Below are 19,242 nucleotides of genomic sequence, written 5' to 3' on the forward strand. Positions count from 1 at the left end.
TAAACGTATGCAGCTTGAATAAACTTTGAAACTTCAGTCTCTTTTGCAACTTGAGTTGTCACTGGATTCAGTTCGGACAGTTGGTGTTTTGAGGCGTTTTCATGTACTCGGACCCTTTTTATGTGGAGAAAAATAAGTGTTTGATGCAAACAAATACAAAAAATAATTAACCACCATTTTCAATACAACAGAAATCCATGCTGCCAGAAATTTGGCTATCTCCATGCCAGGGTGGAGTTGGTTACACAAAGCTTCAACATAAAATTCAAACATTAATCATTTAAGTGTGAACAATGTAATAGTAGAGGTGTTTAGGCCCCTCCCTACTCCCCAAAATATCCTTCATTGTTACAAACTTACAAAATAGTTGATTCCAGTACTAGAATTGCCTTCACATTGTCACCACATGGCTGACACAATTATAAAACTATATATATGGGCCTCATCTTTTAATTATTTTTAAGTTACCCCTCTGTTTTATCTCAACATAAATTTCAAAATTATCCAAAATAAAATTTTGGATTTATGAATTCTGATTTAGGCTCATGCTCATACTGAAGCAACAACAAAAGACAGTCTGTGTTGTAACACCAAGGAGTCCAAGGCCGCTCCGGAGCAGAGGACAAAAGGGCAACAGAAGCTTATGTATGTTTTCAGCAATAAAGCCAGACTCATATCACATCAAATCAGTTAACAGACTACACTGAGCTAATCTCGAACACCGCCAAACAAAGCACAGAGCATTTCAAGTCTGAAGTAAAGCCAGTGCATTGACACCCAGCAGCCTTACAAAAAAAAAAAAAAATCACAGGAGCCGCTGAAGGAGCTGAGATACTTAACGTGATTCAACAACTGTATCTTGAACGGTCTTTGCCATTTATTTTTTTCTAAAGGGGAGGGAGTGGTGACACAGTTAAAACAGGGTCTCAACATGCTTTGAAAACTCTACCTGACTGACTTGGGTTGAACAGGAAAGACTGCAGCTGCAGAGTCTGTTTACTACACAGCATGTACAATCAGGATGCAAAACCCCCCAAAACAAGCATGTGCTCTTGCTTTCTCCTTCCATCTGTCAGCAGTGCTTCCTTCAACATGTCCTGCTGAAGCAGGCTGTGTTGTGACCTCATCCCCATGGGGAAATTATGCTCAGCCCAACAAATATATTAGGGTAACATTGCCCCTAATCTATCACTGCTACCGACTTAGGTTAGAGTTTGCAAAAATAAATGTGTCACTAGTAAAGGGCCGAATTCACCCCAGTAGTGTGAGAGGAAAGAGGAAGGTAGAGGGGAGGGTTCGGGGGAGAGTACTCGTGCTCAGCTCAGGCTCCGAATGTTTTCCAGCAGTTCCGGTTTGAGGAGAGTGGGGCTCTTTCCACCTGCAGCTGCAATATCAGCCTGTACAGCTGCATCCCAGGCAAACGTGAGCAGCGCAGCAGGGACCTAAAATATAAGGGAAGTCAGTACAATACAGATTATTTTTCGTTTAAAAGGGAGAAAATTAGTAGTTGAAATGTAAATGTGACACTTTACCTCAACATCAATATTACCCGACTAAAAACGACCTCAAACATTCACTCTCTGTTCTAAACATTTGCCACAAACTAAAACCTGAATTAAAACCCCTGCTCTGTGCTGCGGGTTTTAACATTGAAGTTTGTTATCATTCTCCCAGTTTCCACATTCTTCAGAAAGAAATACTAAATACAGTGTTACATGTTAGGGCAACAATGGGACTGACAAAAAAATTAATCCACAGGCCAGTTTGCAAAGTAGATTCTGATTTCAACCCACCAAGTTGCACTCTGCGAGAGCAATGTCTTCAGATTCTTGTAGTTTTTGACCTCCAGGAGCAATCAGTTCAAAGGGCTGCCAACCGTCCACCAGAGACTCCCGCATGAATGAAAATAGCACAGGCATCCGGTCCCAGGCATAAAATGTTCCTGAGAGGGTCACAAATCATGAGCAGTTGTGTCGACAATGCCCAGAAAACTACAATGTGTAGGATTTTTCAGAGTAAAATGCTTTTGGTTTACTCAATTTGATTTAATCTTGAAGTACATTTTAAATTGTGGCTTCACCTTGTAGCAGGTTTCCATCAGGTAGTCTCACCCTGAGCAGGGTGTAGTTGTATTTCCTCCTCTCCCTTTGTTCCTCTTTCTCCCTCATGGCTTTAGTGCGCAGCATGGCACTCTTCTCTACTAACTCACTCCTGTGAAACACACAAGGGACTCATTCGCTGATAGACAAACACTAGTAAACCAGGGAAACTTTTCTGGCTAGAGGCACATGACACACCCAGAGGCTATAAAAAGAACATCAGCATTAAATAATCCATTATTCTTGGGTGTGCTGTTAATAGTGGAAACCTAGAGTCAAATACTGCCATACAACCCAGGACAACTAAGAGTTAAAAAAGTCCGATCCAAAGAGGACCCACCTCAGAATTTACAAGACCTAAAGGATCTGTTGCTTTACATCATGTTGCAAAGTTATGAGAACTAATGATCCATCGAGGGGTCACTGTCTACTGCACACATCCAGGAGACTGTCACTGTCTCCTCTGAATCTTCTTTACTTGGTTACTCAAACTTGGAAACCATGTGGAACAAATATAACCAAAACCTAGTTTGATCACCAGCATATTTAGGGGCAAACTGTTACTTGTGGTTCTTTTACAGCAGTCTTGTAGGATAAATTCAAACAGAGATGAAGTTTCTCTAACTACACTGTCACAGACAAATTGCAAATCCTATGAGCCAAATATTGATCTTTACTCCATTTCACTGGAACTGCTACCACAGCGAGTGAAATCAAGTAACTGATCTGACTGCACAGACAATTCATTAAAGAAAAGAGAGACAACATTTCTCTACCACCTAACTAGAATTTATAGCTGACTTGAATTAGATCCATTTTTTTGGTTTGAAAGTGAGTCTATACCTCTGCTGTTGCTCCCTTTTGAGCTCCTCCGCCGTCAGGTTGTAGAACTCTGGCGGCAGCTCAAAGCGTTGAGCGTTAGGAGACTGCCTGAAAGCTTGAGGCTGCCTGTCCAGCTGCGCTCTGACCGGCTCGCCTCTCTGAAGACGATCCCTCCTCTCCTTCATCAGCTCCAGCGCATCGGGGCTCTGCTCTGGCAAAACCAGGAACTCCTCTTCCTCCTCTGATCTCCGTGAAAGGTGGGCACGCGTTAAAACGATGTAAAGACTGAATGATGCATAAATGAAAATCACTGGCAGGTGAGCAGACACATACTGCTCATAAATATCACTATTCATTTACCTTGGCCCTCTATGGGAAGCATCACACTTGTAAAGCCCAGAGCCTGCAGGAACTCCCTGCTGCCCTCCACAGACTTTACTTTCTCCTGAAATAACACAAGGAATCTTATAAGACATGCAAAATTATCTTGTTTTCTTATAGAAATCCCATAAAGTTTGCTACAAATAGTTAGGCTTGATCCAGTAGGTGAGGAACGTTACACACCTGGAACACTTTGTTGCTGAGTTTAATTTTCCTGTATTTCTCTTCTGTGGGGTTCTTGCATATATTTTCAACATATCTGGAAACAAAACAATGACAACAAAAAAACTTTGATGTCTAGAACAGATCAAAATCTGTGACAACAGCATAAAACATTTACATATGTAATTAACATCACCATCAGCGTCTTACTTGCTTATGATGTCCACAGCAGCCTTCACTTTCTCTCTGTCTTTGTTAAATGTGTGCATCATCATAACAGACGCCTCGACTGCATCTTCCTCAAACCGCTGCAGGCAAAAATTGCATGTTTATCAAAAGCACCGATTAGATAAGCATTCAGTCTGACTGCACACACGTTATAACTGAACCAACATCCTCAGACATACCATTAAAATGGCCCCTTTAATGTGTACTTCCCTCTCGCTCTTGGTTAATGTGGCTCCAGTTAGTGGACAGATGAAATAGACGCCCGATACCGAGAGAAGGGTGGGATCTTTCACTGGCACTTTGGAGCCCTGGGAGGAAAATGTCAATCAGTGTTGTTAGATTCAGTGATGAAATTTTCATCCACACTAACAGGCCACCGCTATTACTCTGAATTTAATACAGCTCACATAACTAGGCGGCTCCTTTTCTGATATTCTGAATTAGGCCTCACAACCACTGACGTATTTTCCAGTAAGGACATGTATAATTCAGGTTTCAACAAGCATATAGGGTTTTTTTTTCATATAAAAAAAGAAAGTTCTGGCTTTTCAACTAAAGAAAACCACCAGGATTGTGATAAAAGAATTTTAGTACTGAACAGATTTAAGGTAAATAAGGGAAGATTAAAACAAAAGCCCACTGTCTGGCTGGAGAAGGACACCTACTTTTATGAAACTGACATTGAGATGAACAGCTGTCTGCACCTATGCTGCCCTTTTCAACACTGGACACTGTATGATAGGCTGTGTATAAACAGGAATATTTACTTTAATCAGTCATGAAAACAGCTTATCAGGAGTACTGTCTTCTTCAAAGTGAAAGAAAAAAATGAAATATTTTAAAAAGTTAACCACAGTCGATGTGAACCAAAATTAGCATGAAAATTGTGTCACAATTCTGGTTTATGCAACACTTACCTCTGCTGCAGCTGCCTTTTCTTTTTCAGCAAGTGCAGCTGCCTCGGCCTCAAGTTCTCTTTTTACTGCAAGCACGTGTAGAAAACAACTGTTATAACCAGAATATTTTATAACAGTTAATAAATAATTTTTTTAACCAAAACTATTACCTCAAAATAAAAATCTTTGCCGTTTGCTTTATCAGTTTAAAACAGTACCTAATCATATCTACTTCCCACTGACAGGATCAGCATCTTAATATAAACATAAAGATTATATACTTGATGCAAATCTTCCCATGAATACAAAAACAATGATTTTTTTAAAATAAATACTTCTTTGGTTCAGGGACGAGTTGCTACCTCAAGTGGAGGAATTGAAATATCTGAGGGGGGAGAAAGGTCTGGGCTTCTCTGCTTAGGCTGCAGCCCTCACTAACCGGCCTCAGTTATACAGCAGAAAATGAATGGGTGGGTGACTTCTATGATTATGTGGTTTTTCAGAGGTAATAAATGTTTTTGGTGGCTGTTTCTTTCATACACTGGATATATTACAGTAGCAGACAACAAATTTAGAAGATATGGTTTTTTTTAAACACATCAACTATAACAATCCGTAGAGTGCTTCACAGTCCAAAACATGTTTTAATACCCACAACTGAATTATCCTAATACCCACAACTGAAACGAGGAGGCTGACGTTCATCTGTGTTTGATAGACACCACCTGGTGTAATAACAGGGCTGCATGTCTCACCCTGGGTCCTGATGGCGTCCTGGGAGGTGTGAACCTTCGGCTTCTGATGCTGTTCAATCCTGGCCAAGGCTGCAGCTCCAGCCCTCTGGGCTCCTTCACTGGGGGCATGGCGATCGTGCTTGACACTGGATCTGCCCTGCACCACCTCAGGCTTGGCACTGTAGGGTTATTAGGAGAGAAACAGCACTATAAGAGGAGACGTGTTGTGGCTTCACAGTAGGAAGAAGAAAAGACAGTGCTAAGCTAAGTAGCAACGACAACAGTACAAACACGTCAGAATCACAACAGCTCTGCTTCCTGTTGAGAAGCAGGTTTGCTTAGTTCTTTAACTAAACAAGCTTGTGCAGGGATTAACTGTTAGTCAGGTCACCCTGAAATTATACAGTCGTCCCCCGCCGTGCTCAAGAATATATAACAGTTAGCCGTTTGACAAACACCCGTGAGAAAAACACACACAAATTAGCACTGTTCTGGTTAGCTTCAATACATGGGGAGACGGAAAAGCGGTAGTCATTACTGATCAGCTGTCAGCTATGAGATAAGCCCGTTTAGCCAATGTTAAATAGCTATCTGTGCGGCTAGCTCTGCTTAGCGCTGTAGCAGCTGAGAAAAGAAAAGTTTGTTATTTGCCTGGTGTCTTCCGTTAGTTTCTTCCCGGGTCCCGCGGATTTAAATTTGATGTCTTTCTTAAAGTCATCGAAAAACTTCTTCATTTTCTGTAGCTGCACAAAAATCTGACTACCAGGAAAAAAGAAACAGATGGGCAGCACCCAGCCTGGTTTTAGCGAGGAAGAGGAGGACCACAACAAAATTGTTTCAAATGAGAACAAACTGCTTCCGCCTCATCACGAGAGACGGTCGCCCCCTCGTGGTTGAACTCAGAACTGAAAGTCCAACCAGATCAGTTGTTCGTGTTTTATAAGACAACTTTATTTTTTATTATTTGACCTTTTTGTTTGTTTGTTTGTTTGATTACATGTACTTACATGTTTGCTGAAATTACCAGAGTATTGACTGGCTCACACACACACACACACACACACACACACACACAAACATATTATGCTATCACATTCTGGAAACACATCACATTAAGTTACTAAAAGCTAATTTTAGCTGTTCCCTAATTCACAAAGTGGTTGGCCCAATGCAATGCAAAAAATGTTTTGTGTCTCTTCCTGAGCTCGAACAAGTGATCTTTTACTTATTAGGTAAAACTGTAAACCAGTTACTACTATGGCAAACATAATGAGCTGTATCAATGTTAGATTAATATCAGTGTGAACAGTAATGAAAGAACAAAAAGAAAAACAAATTAAAAGAGATTAGTAAACGAGTTTAAAACACACAAATGAAAAACAATAATTTGTGTTTTTATTCTTTTTAGTTTAAGTGGAGATATGTACATTAGCTGGTTCATTGAAGCTGACTGCTCTGTCTCTACCTGTCTAATGATTTACCTTTGATTACATTCATAAAGCTGCTTTAGACTATCAAAGACTGTTAAGAACAAGTACAAATACGAAAAAGTGATGACAAATAGTATAAGATAAAGCTTGCATGATTCGGCATGTCGGCAAATACAGATATATCAGAAAAAGAAGTGCATTTTCATCTCTTTATTAAAGTAATCAAAGAAACTGTCAAAATATCTCTTTGGGCTCAGTAGGCGAAGCCATAAAATTTATATAAATAGAATTTCCAAAAATACAGTTAGTCGTTCATTTTTCCTTCACATTTTCCAAAGCTGTCCAGAGGTGATAAGAGTCTTTGATGGTGTGGTGCAAAAAAAAAAACCCAACCTATTAGCTGTTCATGACTTGTTGCAATACAATCTGACAAGAAAATTTCAGACATGTTTCTCAAACATGATTTCAAGACAAAATAAAAGCTGTGATCAGTTTTTGGCAAGGGGACTTGTATATATATCCTTCATTTATCCTGGTAAAAAGGGAAATTGACGTCAAAAGTGTATTTTTAAGAAAGATGTGCCCAAGGGGGCAGCACAAATGGCAGAAAATGGTTATCTCAAGATATTTTAAGTGGGCAGAACAGACTGCTGTGATTATCAAATAGGTAGAATCAAGAAAGATTCTTGCAAAACAGGCTATGTCTTTACTTTATATATAACCTTCTCAGAAATCCTATTGACTGCAGTCTATTTAACCATATAAGCAAATATATTACACAGATAGAAAACAGTTTTTGGCACAAAATCAGACACACACACTCCTAGCATAGAGTGATTAAATTTACAGGTGGCACTTGAACGCACCACTGACTTGACTACACACGCACACCTCCTGCCACGTCAAATGTGACGTAGCAGGAGGTGTATTCCGGGAGGGAGACGAATAGTGACCAGTGCGAGCGAATAGTCATCGATTGGCATTAATGATCTTACACCGGAGAGGAGTCTTTGTGAGAGGTAAGAGTTAAATATTTGATTTACTTCTATCTGCTGTGTGTGCAGCAACCTGAGCGGTTTCCCGCTCCTCAGTCGGGCGGATATTTGCTAACATGTGCCCGGCTGTAGCTTGACTGATGCGCAGACCGCGGCTAACTATCTTATACAGTGACTGAAAATGAGGTTCACTAACTCTATGCGCTTCTTAGCAACAGTCCGTGTTATTACATTGTGCTAACACTGGATTTATCTGTGCTCCGAGTCAACACAGCAGTCCCTGCTACCTCTTTACAGGCTCACCGTCACAGTCATGTTGGAGATGTGAAGTTTAAAAGTTTTATAAACACTTTAACTAAAAGTGATATATGAGTATTGTGTATTACAGCTGTAGATAATTCAGGTTGTGTGGCTGTGGTGTTAGTCGTCAGCATCCCATTGAAAAGCTCACTTACAGAGGAGATTTCTTTGGTGTAAACCCTCTTAGAAAACATCATAATATCGCGTTGTTACACAGCTATTATTGTACTGTTGTAATTATCAATCATAATAAGCAAACATAATGGGTATGAAAGAGTCAGTATTCACACTGTGGTATAAAAGAAACTATCCTCGACCTTATCCTATAGTGTTGTGACGACTTCCTGGTAAAAGTGGGTGTGGATTTAAACAAATAGGATAAACATTCCAGCAGTGCTTGTTTTACCTACACTACAACTAGCACAGGGCTATTAAATACTCTTATCATGTTTCCACCTTCCATCAGAAGATCTTCAGTCACTTTAAGGACATTGGCTATGTCATCAATTATTTTTTTACTCCTAAAATTTGTTTTTATATACACATACAGTTTCTTGGGTGCTCAAAATGAGCTTTTAGTGGTGACTGTACTAAGAAATATGATTGGTCCACATGAAACTATAGGAAAGAGTCTATGTTACCTTATATAACAGATTTTTTTCTGTAATTTTTTTTACCCATTTTACTTAAAAAAATTATTTAAAGGTGAGTAAATTAAACCACACTGTTAAAAAAAAGCTACAAGTATTTTTTAAAAGGTCCTTGCAGAAGGCCATATCTATATGTGGGAAAAACCCTGCAAATGTTTGGATATTGTAGTGTGACCTTTATCTTATCATCTATTTTTTTTTATATTTACATAAAGGCCACCGGCTTATACAAAAACAACACAAGACCTGGGGCATGTTTTGCAGTTCTTTTTAAATAAAATAATCTTTTTTCCCACAGTTAATTAAAAGCACAGGTGATCATGGACCCAAACATCAGCACACTCAGGCAGAAACTGGCTGACGCCGGCCAGTCTCACCTCCTGCAGTTCTGGAATGAGCTGAGCCCTGAAGAGCAGGCCGAGTTGACCCAAGAACTGGAGGGTATGGACTTTCAGGAGATCAACGGATTCTTCAAGAATGCCATGCAGACATCTAACAGCAGCAAACAAGGGAAGATGGACTGCCGCATGGAGCCCGTGCCCAGGGAGGTGCTGGGAAGTGTGACGAGAGACAGGGAGAGCGTCAAAGACTGGGAGCTGACAGGTGAAGTATATTCTCACCTATTTACTGCTTTTGACCTTTAAACTGTACTTACTCGGTATGCTGAGTGTTTTAAGGAAACATAAAGCATTAGAATTGGGAGTATTTTATTTTAATGAGAATATGTAAGCTATTATCACTTGTTAAACAAGATTCGCCTAGTTACTGCAAGCACGTTTAACACAATGAAATCTTGACAGTGATGACCTGCAGGTAAGAGAGGAAAGCTTAACCGGTATCAGACTGGGAAGCTTAAGTGGATTAAAACATCACATGGGTAACCCAGCTGGATGAATAGTTGTTCTCATGGCAATATTTTTAAGTATCCACATCCAGATGTTAGCTCACAGAAAAACAGCCCATTAGATCAAAACTTTTGCAAAAGCTTATTACAAAGTTCCAGTCATGCTGCGTCAGAAGCTCCATGTTTATCCATTGTGCGTTTCTGTGCAAGGGTTGACATTTGAGTAAGTTGCTGGAATTATTCATTATGTTTTGCGCAATCCCTCATGCTTCATTCTTCCCGGGGCTGTATGACTATCTCGGTGGGCAGCAGAAACATCTGGTGTTGATTTGTGCTTGACGTAACTGGAGTTCCCTCTTGACCCTCAATCATGAGCTCATTGTGATCTGTTGGGACAAAATCTGTGTTGCTGGGTGTGGGGCATGTGTCAAAGTTTATGGATTAACCCACTACATAAAACTTGCTTCCTGGCACCAACCAGTAGGAAGAGAGTTTCGTATCGTGTCACGTTGCTGCAGTTTATGTAAGACAAACTGGAACCATTATAAACTATTGGTACATTGAACCATAGTAAAATCTTGAGTGGGGTTGTAAGATTTTAGCTCGTATAATGTGTCACGTCCACAAGTACTCCAGAACCAGTCATAAAATGTTGCTAAACTGTTTGGATTAATGTTATCAGAACTGTTTTGTTAAGTTTATTATTATTCATCTACTAACCAGGCAATAAGAGGTCTGCAGAGATTAGATACTGTGCATTGTGTGCTATCATATCAGTGTACAACACTAAATGCATGGCCCTGTTTTAAATAAACTACAGGACACATTTCTGCTACTATTTATGACCGTTGTGCTGTGTTGCCCTTTAGGTCTTCAGTGCATCTCTAAGAATAAAGTGGCAGTCTTACTGCTGGCAGGAGGCCAAGGAACCAGGCTGGGGGTCTCGTACCCCAAAGGCATGTACGACATTGGGCTGCCGTCCCACAAAACCCTCTTTCAGATCCAGGCTGAGCGCATCTTGAAGCTGCAACAGCTGGTTGAGCAGTCGCACAAAACCAAGTGCTGTATCCCCTGGTGAGACACGAGGTTTCCATGACTAAGGCATTTTAGTCGACTAAATCTACAGCTTGATTTGAGGAAAAATAAACAAGCTCGAGCAACCAAATAGTGCTATCCTATTTGTAAAGTGAACTTCAGCTGTTTGTCCCAATTATGTTAGCATGATGATTAACTGGGTCAAGTCACTGTGTGAATCAAAGGAAACTCAGTCAAGGAAGCTGTGTTGCTGGAAAAGCTTTAAGTCCCTGCAGGGGAGATCCAGCAGTTTATAGTTTAAAAATATGAATGATCGAGATAAAAAAGCAGGAAATAGAGTTGTGCGTGTCAGATTTAACGTAGTTGAAGGATATGTTAGAAACATCTTCATCAAGTTGTTACTTTTTATTGTCTGCTATAAACTTAAGTATTATACTGTTGGTTCAAGCTAACATCACCTTTGCTGTTAAGTTTTTGTAAGAGATGATGGAGATGTTTTCTGCAGCACTGCACAATTGTTAAATTGTTTAAAATGCATAAGTGCTGCGTTCTTTCCGTGTTGCCTTCAGGTACATCATGACGAGCGGCAGGACAATGAAATCCACAAAGGATTTTTTCTCCAAACATAACTACTTTGGTTTGGACAAGAACAGCGTGGTCTTCTTTCAGCAGGGCATGCTGCCGGCCATGGACTACAACTGCAAGATCATCCTGGAGAGCAAAGGAAAGCCCTCCATGGCTCCGGGTACGTCCACACATATACAGAAGTGTATGTATGCTTCATTCACAGTGTTGCTCAGTGTGTGATAAATGTGTCTGTGTTTGTGTTCTAGACGGTAATGGGGGTCTTTACAGAGCTCTCGGGAACCAGGGTATCCTGGATGACATGGAGAGGAGGGGGATTGAGTCCATCCATGTTTATTGTGTTGATAACATTTTGGTCAAAGTGGCTGACCCTGCCTTTGTTGGTTTCTGTGTGCAGAAGGGAGCGGACTGTGGAGCTAAGGTTGGTAATACCACCTATTTTTTTCCTTTTTTCTTCTTCTTCTTTCAGCTGCCCGCTCTAGGGGTCGCCACAGCAGCTCATCTGCCTCCATCTTTGGTGAATTTCTTGTGGTAGCACCTTCCAAAGTTACTGACAAGGGCGGTAATTCCAAACTTTGGGTTCAACAAAGGTGTGGTGTGGTGCTGATGCCATCATTTGGGGAGTGACACTAATATTTTTTCTGTGGGAATGTGTGGACCTGGGTCTAGACTGGACATGAGTAGTACTTATCCCCTTGAAGCCGAGTAAGTCATATTTGATACACGAGTTTTTTTTAGTTTTTGAGACTTTACCCCCCCAAAACCAAAACAACTGACTTCTTTTTGCATTTATGTTAATCAGTACCCAAGTCAGACCACATAAAAAGGCACGACAAAACAAAAGATAAAGAACCGAGGAAGCAGTAAACATATTTTATTCCCCTCCTAAAGTTGCCTGAACACTGATAAGTCACCTTGAAGCACTATAAAAGTAACACTGAATTGAATTCATAAATCTAAAGTTGACCTTTATCAGACCTTATAGTATCAGTGATTGCAAGGAGGCGTGCACACAAAGATTAAAAGTCATTAAATAGGAATGGCACATACAGATGAGTCATGCAAATACTAAAGCATGTATTTGAGTTAGGTAATATGTATGCCAATAGTCGAGTCATATTTGTAGTATTTTATCCAGTCTGAGCAGTTAGTCTCGTTCTTCTTGAGCAACCATTTATCATGTATGACAGTTTCATACATGATTAAAAAAAAAGTAAATGAAAGAAATCTGCCCACATGACCCTGTGGGCTTAAATTGTAAGAAACAAATGTGTAAAATTACCAAAAAGGTTTTGGTAGCTCATTGTGTAGACTTTTCTTTTTTATGAATCAAAAAGTTTCTGTTAATTCACAGAAACCTCTTTTTTATACAGTGGACCTGCTGTAAAAAACAGAAACCTATATAGTACAAAGTGAAACAGAGGAAATTTGCTGTCACTTAATCATGTGTTACCCTGTGAGCAGGCACTGAGGAGGTCTTCATCAGCAGGAAAAACTGAAGACTTGTGAAAATATGCTCCCAAATCCAAACTTTATGCCCGTCTTCACAGCTGCCCAGGGGTCTAATTGGAGTCTTAGCCAGGCCGATTCTGGCCCTTGGACCTTATGTTTGAAAACCCTGTTCTAGAAGGTCCGAAGGGTGACAAGTGTGGGATGTCATATATCGAAAGGTGGGGTCAGTTTAACTTGGCAGGTTCCAGATAGCTGCACCTTCCACAACTTACCACTGGGTGGAGTTGTAATCCACTTCTGCAATCTTCTTTTGCACTACACTTAGCTTTCTAGGAAATTTAGGAATGAGCCCAGAATCTTCTTTTGCCTACTATTATGGTTTAGTTGATAGTGTGATGTGAAAATGCCACTTTTCCAACATATTTTGGAGCCTTCTTGTCCTGTGAAGTGTTAGTGATAACCACTGTTCCACTGTGCCACAAGTGTAAGTAATTAATTAGTAATGCGATTTACTATAAAAAGATAATCCCAAAGAAGCTTAATGTTGCAGAACTAAAGACATAAAGGAGTTCTGATTTATAAAATAATATTTTCACGTATAGACTCGCAAAAGAATTTGAGCAGAATCTAGTTTGTGGTGATGTGAAAATTCAGTACTCACTGGCCAAGATCTGTTGCTGAGGAGGCTATGTTCGAGATAAAAAGTTTTACATTTATTCTTCACCATTATTCATTCTGTGAAGATCCTGCTGACCTTGGTGCAGAGATAGTTAGAGGGACATTTTTCTAAAATAACACCTACTGACGAGCTAAGCGATAAGAGTCCAGTACACCAGAAAGAGTGTAACCATCAGGAGACCTCTGTTTTTAGCTTTAACAGTAAAATATGACTGATGTATGTGTGACTAAGCTTTGCTGGCAGATCTTACTAATTAATTTCTAAACAAACCACATACTACTTCAAATACATCAAAGTATGAAGTCAAGATTTTACTTTTTTAACTGTTTTTGCACAAATTACGTGCTTCAGTGTGTGTTGGATAGCTGAAAAGTGCCTGAAGGATCCTGCTACTTTTTGATTTCCTCTAAGAAGTAGAAACACTATGTATATTTTCCAGCTAACATAGAGCAGAGTGAACTAATTATTGTAATAAGATCACCCAGACCCTGCTTCTGTTTGAAATTATGAGATGTGGGGTGGAGCAGCGATGGAAGAATCAGATCAGAGCGGGGTACCACCCTCTCATCGTAAATTACTAAGCTCTGCTAACAGTTCATGTGGCTTCACCAACCCCCCCTGCCAAACCCCTACCAGTTTACCATCCCCCCGTCAGGACCCTGTCATTAGTAACCGACAGATAGGAAGGGGGGAAGGATTTTTCATTCAGTGCAGACTCGTAACTTACTGGTTGTAAAATGGAGTGCACCGATTGCTTCATAGCACTTTTATTTACTATTTTATTTCAGTTTTAGACTATTTCTGACTGTAAATAATTTATAGATAATTTGACTCATAAAGAGACAACAGTGAAAATATTTTGTAGTTTTTATATGGAAAACTAAATTTAGCACAATTAAAGTGTACCGATCTGGGGATTTTATTGTATAAATAGTTAAAGTAGAGAGTTATTAGCATTTTACAGTTGCTTATTTTTATTCTTTGACTTAACTAGAGTAGCTTTGCATGATTCATGTTAAAATAATCCTTTTTTAAATATCATAACTTTTTTTGATACAGTTGATCGGTTCATCCTCTGTCTGAAACAAGCTTTTTTAGTTCCCTTCCTCCTCGCTTTAAACCAAAAATGTATGATTGGCTGTCTCTTGTGGACAAAATATTTGAACAGAACAATTGTGTGTGTCTGAGGTGACCATATTATGTTTGGGATATCTGCTTTTATCAATATCAAACAAAACCAAGAGTAGAAAAAATTGACTGAAGCTGAGCATTCAGAGCAGTCTGAAGCCTGAGCTTTGGAGTTACAGCAATTACTTGGACATGTGCTGAACTTTTGATTTGAATCTTTGCTTATTTTTGATGTGAGCATCCAGCAGTAACAGTTACATATGGGACAGTAAAAGGAAAAGCACAGTCCACTTTAAGTTGACTTTGTAGTAATCTGAGGTTTTCAGTAAGGTCATTTTGTGACATTGTTTCCCAGGTGGTGGAGAAAACAAACCCGACAGAAGCAGTAGGCGTTGTCTGCAAGGTGGATGGTCGTTACCAGGTGGTGGAGTACAGCGAGATCACCCTGGCAACTGCTGAGAAGCGGAGCGCCGATGGTCGTCTGATGTTCAACGCAGCAAACGTGGCCAATCATTTCTTCAGCTTCTCCTTCCTCAAAGACATAGTGCAGTAAGGCAAAGCTATAAACACAGTTATCATTACGTTTCAGATTCTTTCAGCTTTACATCATCGTAATGAGACATTTTTTCCCCGTTTTCACATTAGGAAATACGAGCCCCAGCTGCAGCACCACGTGGCCCAGAAGAAGATCCCATATGTGGATGCTCAGGGTCAACTAATCAAACCAGAGAAACCAAACGGCATCAAAATGGAAAAGTTTGTCTTTGACATTTTCCAGTTTGCCAAGTGAGTGACGGTGCATTTTTTTCATATATGGCATAGAAAATATCAATGTGCGTGTGCATGCCAGTACCAGTTAGCTAAATCTTGCCTTATACTAACCCCACCTCCTTTTGAGAGGTGACCAGTTTGCATATATTTGGGGCCCTGGTTCTACTGGTCCTTGATTTTTTTCTTCCGTGCAAGGACTGTCTTTTTTTTTCCAGCCCTAATTTCTGCCCTCCAGTTGTGCCATTTCTGCAAGGTCTGGTCCATCAGACTAAGCTTGCCAAATTCTCCACAGGGGGATGGAAGTTTATGAGCGGTTCCACATCCTTTAGTGTTACATGACATCAGCTCTGAGTCACGTCACTACTAATAGAACTTTATATTTAATGAAAGTATTCCTGTAACAGTTAACTGATGGAAAATCAAGGACACCATATCAAGCTTACTTCAAAGTTTTTGAAGATGTATTTTTAAAGTAAAGAAAAATCTATTTTTGATGCTGCTGAGGACATGGATTTGACTCAAGTCTTCAGTTTTTAATGTGGCCTGCTCTGTTGTCTTATGACCTGTCTTAGAGCCATTTGGTCCATAAAAATAAACAAAACTTAACTGATTTCAGTCCTCTGCAGAAGCATTTTTATGTGTTCCTCTGGTCTATCTTTAGTGTGGCTGCTATTTTTATATCGCTCCATGGAAGTCACGCACAATCTGAAAGCACAGTGAAACCACTCCAAGCATAGAAAGAAAAATGACATTTTTGTTTTTATATGTTGCGGTTTAATTTCCTGTTGAGTAACTAATTAACCTGCTAATTTTTCAATCCCTGGCAGCTGCTCGGTTGTGATGCAGGTCTTCGGTTTGCCTGTGTGCTGATGGGATGCTCTGTGTTTGTAACAGGACGTTTGTTGTGTATGAGGTGCTCCGAGAGGACGAGTTCTCCCCGCTGAAGAACGCAGACACTCAGGACGGAAAGGACACACCCACCACAGCCCGACACGCCCTGATGTCCCTCCACCACCGCTGGGTGCTCAACGCTGGGGGACATTTCATTGACGAGAACGGCAGACGTGTACCCGCCATACCCAGGTGACCACAGCATGTCATGTCACTTTACAAAAAACATACATAATAATGAGATCTTTGTGGTTATTCCCTTCTCCTCGACACTTTCCACACGGTGGACAAACTGTATGCACTGACCTTTTTGTTTGTGTACAGACTGTATGCGCTGGACTTTTTGTTTGTTTTGTAGACATCGTATTCTTTTAGCTTCACACTCTCACTCCCCCTTCTCTCATGCTTGGTCTTGCTCCTGTGTGTCCCGTGCAATGTTTCCAGAGACGGAGCAGCAGGCAGTGTCACAGATGATGGCAAGAGAAAGTAATTATCCCTCTGCAGTACTGAGTGCATGGTGATGGGGTTTTGGCTTTCTTACCCTCTCGCTCAGACGTGTTAACACCGTGTAATATTACTTCTGATCCTTGACATCCCTTTCCTTCATTTCCACTGAGAGGAAAAGAGTCTGTAGAGGCCCTGCCAGTCGGCGGCCTTCTTTCAGTCTTTTTACGGTCAGTCGGGATGCAGGAAATGTCATCGAGGATCAGTGAAGTCACCTGAAAACATGGTCTTCTTCCGCACCTTGGTTAAATGATCCACTATCATGTCAACCTGTGATATATTGCATGCTGGGTAAAGGGAGACAGTTACTAGACTGCAGATGAGCACACACCTGTTGGTTTCTGTACCAAATAGTTATGTGGTCAGCTTCATCGCTTGCTATTTTGCCTTTAAGTTTAAATCCACCCGCTTGTTTTTCCAGACAGAATTAAATGAGCATGTGCTTCACAAACTCTTTCGGCACCACGAATGTTTCCAACACTCTTAAAGGGCGTGCTTCTTTCTCAGTCATTCAGCTTTTCCATCAGGCAGCTGCTCAGCAAAACACCTGAAACACCTGATGTCTGATTAGTGATTTTTTTTCTCTGTAATCATCATCTAGAAATTAACACGTTGAGTGACGGCAGTCTCGCACAACGTTCCTTTCATTCGTCTGTTTTCTTCTAGCGGACTTCTATCACAAGTCAAAGGACTAATCACTTGTTGCGATGAAGCGCTGATTCTCTTTGTCCTCTAATCACAAGCCGCAGTAGAAGAACAGCTGTGTCAAGGAGTCCTAGCAGCTGTCTTTTCAGCTACAATTGCTTCTCTTCTTCCACGAGACCGTCACTCATTCGCTTTCTGTTTTTCTCCTGTGATCCTCTCTGAATTTGTCTTTCCACCGCAGCCTGAAGGATGGAACGGACCTGCCGATCAAATGCGAGATCTCCCCACTGGTGTCGTACGGGGGAGAGGTAAGAACACGTTGTACTAAATAAAACTCCAGATGTTATTCTTATCCATGAATACTCAGTAAAATACTAACATTGTCCTGATGGTGTCTGTACTTCAAGGGTCTTGAGGAGCTGGTGAAGGGAAAAGAGTTTCAACCAACTCTGACGATCGATAAGGAGGGAGTCCACCAGCTGGTGAAGAATGGGGTGTAATGACTGAACGGGAGAATGCGGGGAAGGAAACGGCGCAACTTCCCTTTATCTCTCATTGTATGGGAAGAGAAACTGTGATGTCATCGCTGTGCAATAACAAATATCACACACATGTGTTCAAGAAAGAAGCTGTCCTGTCCAAAATGAATGAATGAACAACATGAAGTTTACTTTTTAGCACCAGGCTTTCCTTTGCTTTGTAACTCGTTTTGCTTTTCTTCTTCTTCTTCTTCTTTTTTTTCCTTGAAGACTTGAACACAGCAAGAATTGAAGTATGAAAATCCTGTCATACTGACAGGTTGAAGCTGTCTGCAGGCGCATCTATTTATTTTGCTTATGAGACTTATTTTTATATGTACTGATAGATTATCTATTGGTGGAAATGGCCATCTACTTGTTTTACCTGGTGATTTTTTTATGCAACAGCTGATTCAGACGAAATGATCACACAGATGTTTCCTACAATCAGATACGGTACATGGTCAGGATGTGGGGGGTATTTATAATAATTGCTTCTTCTCTGCTTGTAATCAGTGAAGATTAGATGTTATTCAGCTTTAAGAGACGCTATGGCTCATCTTTATTAAATACATTTTCCTACTTGGAAAGCAATGTCTTTGTGTCTGTTTAATTATTCAAATGGTGTTAACGTGTTTTTTTTGTCATATCTTTGCTCGCCGGTGTCTGCGAGGTGTGTTTTTTGCATTATAGCTCTTTGGTGTTGTGAATCACCATTTCCAGTAGATGGTTTATGTTCAAGATGGCTCCGAGGACGCAACGCTGCTGCAGCTATTCAGGGCATTTTTCTTTGTGGCTCCTTTCTGACTCACTTTCTTTCTCTCCCGCTCCATAACGGTGCTGTTAAGACTAAAGAAGGTCTCTTATAACGTCTATGGAAAGACAGCCTGACCTGTAGCTAAGCTGAAAAACTCTTTAATGGCATTTTAATCAGTACATTAATTCTTTAACATATTTCATACACTTTACCTGTTCTACTGAGAGTCCATATTCAGCAGATAACAGATATGTGACGTTGTTACTGGGCACAACATGCTCATGATGATAGTATTTACAAGTGTTCAAAGTTTGCTCAAAAAAATCAAATTTTAACTATGAATATTAGTATTCACAGTCAAACTTAGAAGTTTTAAAAACTCATGAATGAACCATTAATGGTTATTAAAATGAAACAATAAAAATAAATAATACTTAAAAAATTATTTATTTAATATATATATTTAAAACGGATAAAAAGATGCAAGGCAGAGCTGGAGGTGAGGAGCCGAAGATTTGTTCCTTGTTCCGACACATCTGAATTAAATGAATGGCTTGTTACAAAGCCTTTGCCAAACTTCATGGCATGCTGAAGAGGTAACCCAACCATCTGATTCAGCTGTGTTGGAGTAGGGATGCATCTAAAAGCTGCTGGACAGTAGCTCTCAAGGACTGGAGTTGGACACCCCTGATGTAAAGCTTTCATTAGGAGTGACCAGGATGGACAAGATTAGAAG

General features: G+C 40.3%; 2 protein-coding genes across 3 annotated transcripts; one reads left to right on the forward strand and one right to left on the reverse strand.

Annotated features, from left to right (window-relative positions):
• Positions 1-857: 857 nt before the first annotated feature.
• ubxn6 (UBX domain protein 6) lies at positions 858-6,188 on the reverse strand. Its single transcript, XM_005948096.2, has 11 exons — positions 5,974-6,188; positions 5,344-5,501; positions 4,610-4,674; positions 3,872-4,000; positions 3,675-3,772; positions 3,486-3,561; positions 3,282-3,366; positions 2,943-3,162; positions 2,081-2,211; positions 1,794-1,942; positions 858-1,442 (listed from the first exon to the last, which is right to left on the reverse strand). The coding sequence occupies exons 1-11, from the start codon at positions 6,054-6,056 to the stop codon at positions 1,317-1,319; spliced, it is 1,320 nt and encodes a 439-aa protein (XP_005948158.1). The 5' UTR covers positions 6,057-6,188; the 3' UTR covers positions 858-1,316.
• A 1,438-nt stretch (positions 6,189-7,626) lies between these two features.
• uap1 (UDP-N-acetylglucosamine pyrophosphorylase 1) lies at positions 7,627-18,343 on the forward strand. Of its 2 annotated transcripts, XM_005948094.3 has the most exons (11): positions 7,627-7,771; positions 8,996-9,300; positions 10,411-10,615; positions 11,146-11,321; positions 11,410-11,582; positions 14,776-14,969; positions 15,066-15,206; positions 16,086-16,274; positions 16,527-16,568; positions 17,473-17,539; positions 17,639-18,343. In XM_005948094.3, exons 2-11 carry the CDS (start codon positions 9,018-9,020, stop codon positions 17,729-17,731), a joined length of 1,563 nt encoding a protein of 520 aa, XP_005948156.1. In that variant the 5' UTR covers positions 7,627-7,771; positions 8,996-9,017; the 3' UTR covers positions 17,732-18,343. The 2 variants fall into 2 exon arrangements, with proteins under 2 accessions (XP_005948156.1, XP_005948157.1); XM_005948095.3 differs by lacking the exon at positions 16,527-16,568.
• Positions 18,344-19,242: the final 899 nt, after the last annotated feature.

This window comes from Haplochromis burtoni, unplaced genomic scaffold (assembly GCF_018398535.1).
Source record: "Haplochromis burtoni strain Fernald_Lab_line unplaced genomic scaffold, NCSU_Asbu1 Contig_572, whole genome shotgun sequence".
NCBI classification, from domain to species: domain Eukaryota; kingdom Metazoa; phylum Chordata; class Actinopteri; order Cichliformes; family Cichlidae; genus Haplochromis; species Haplochromis burtoni.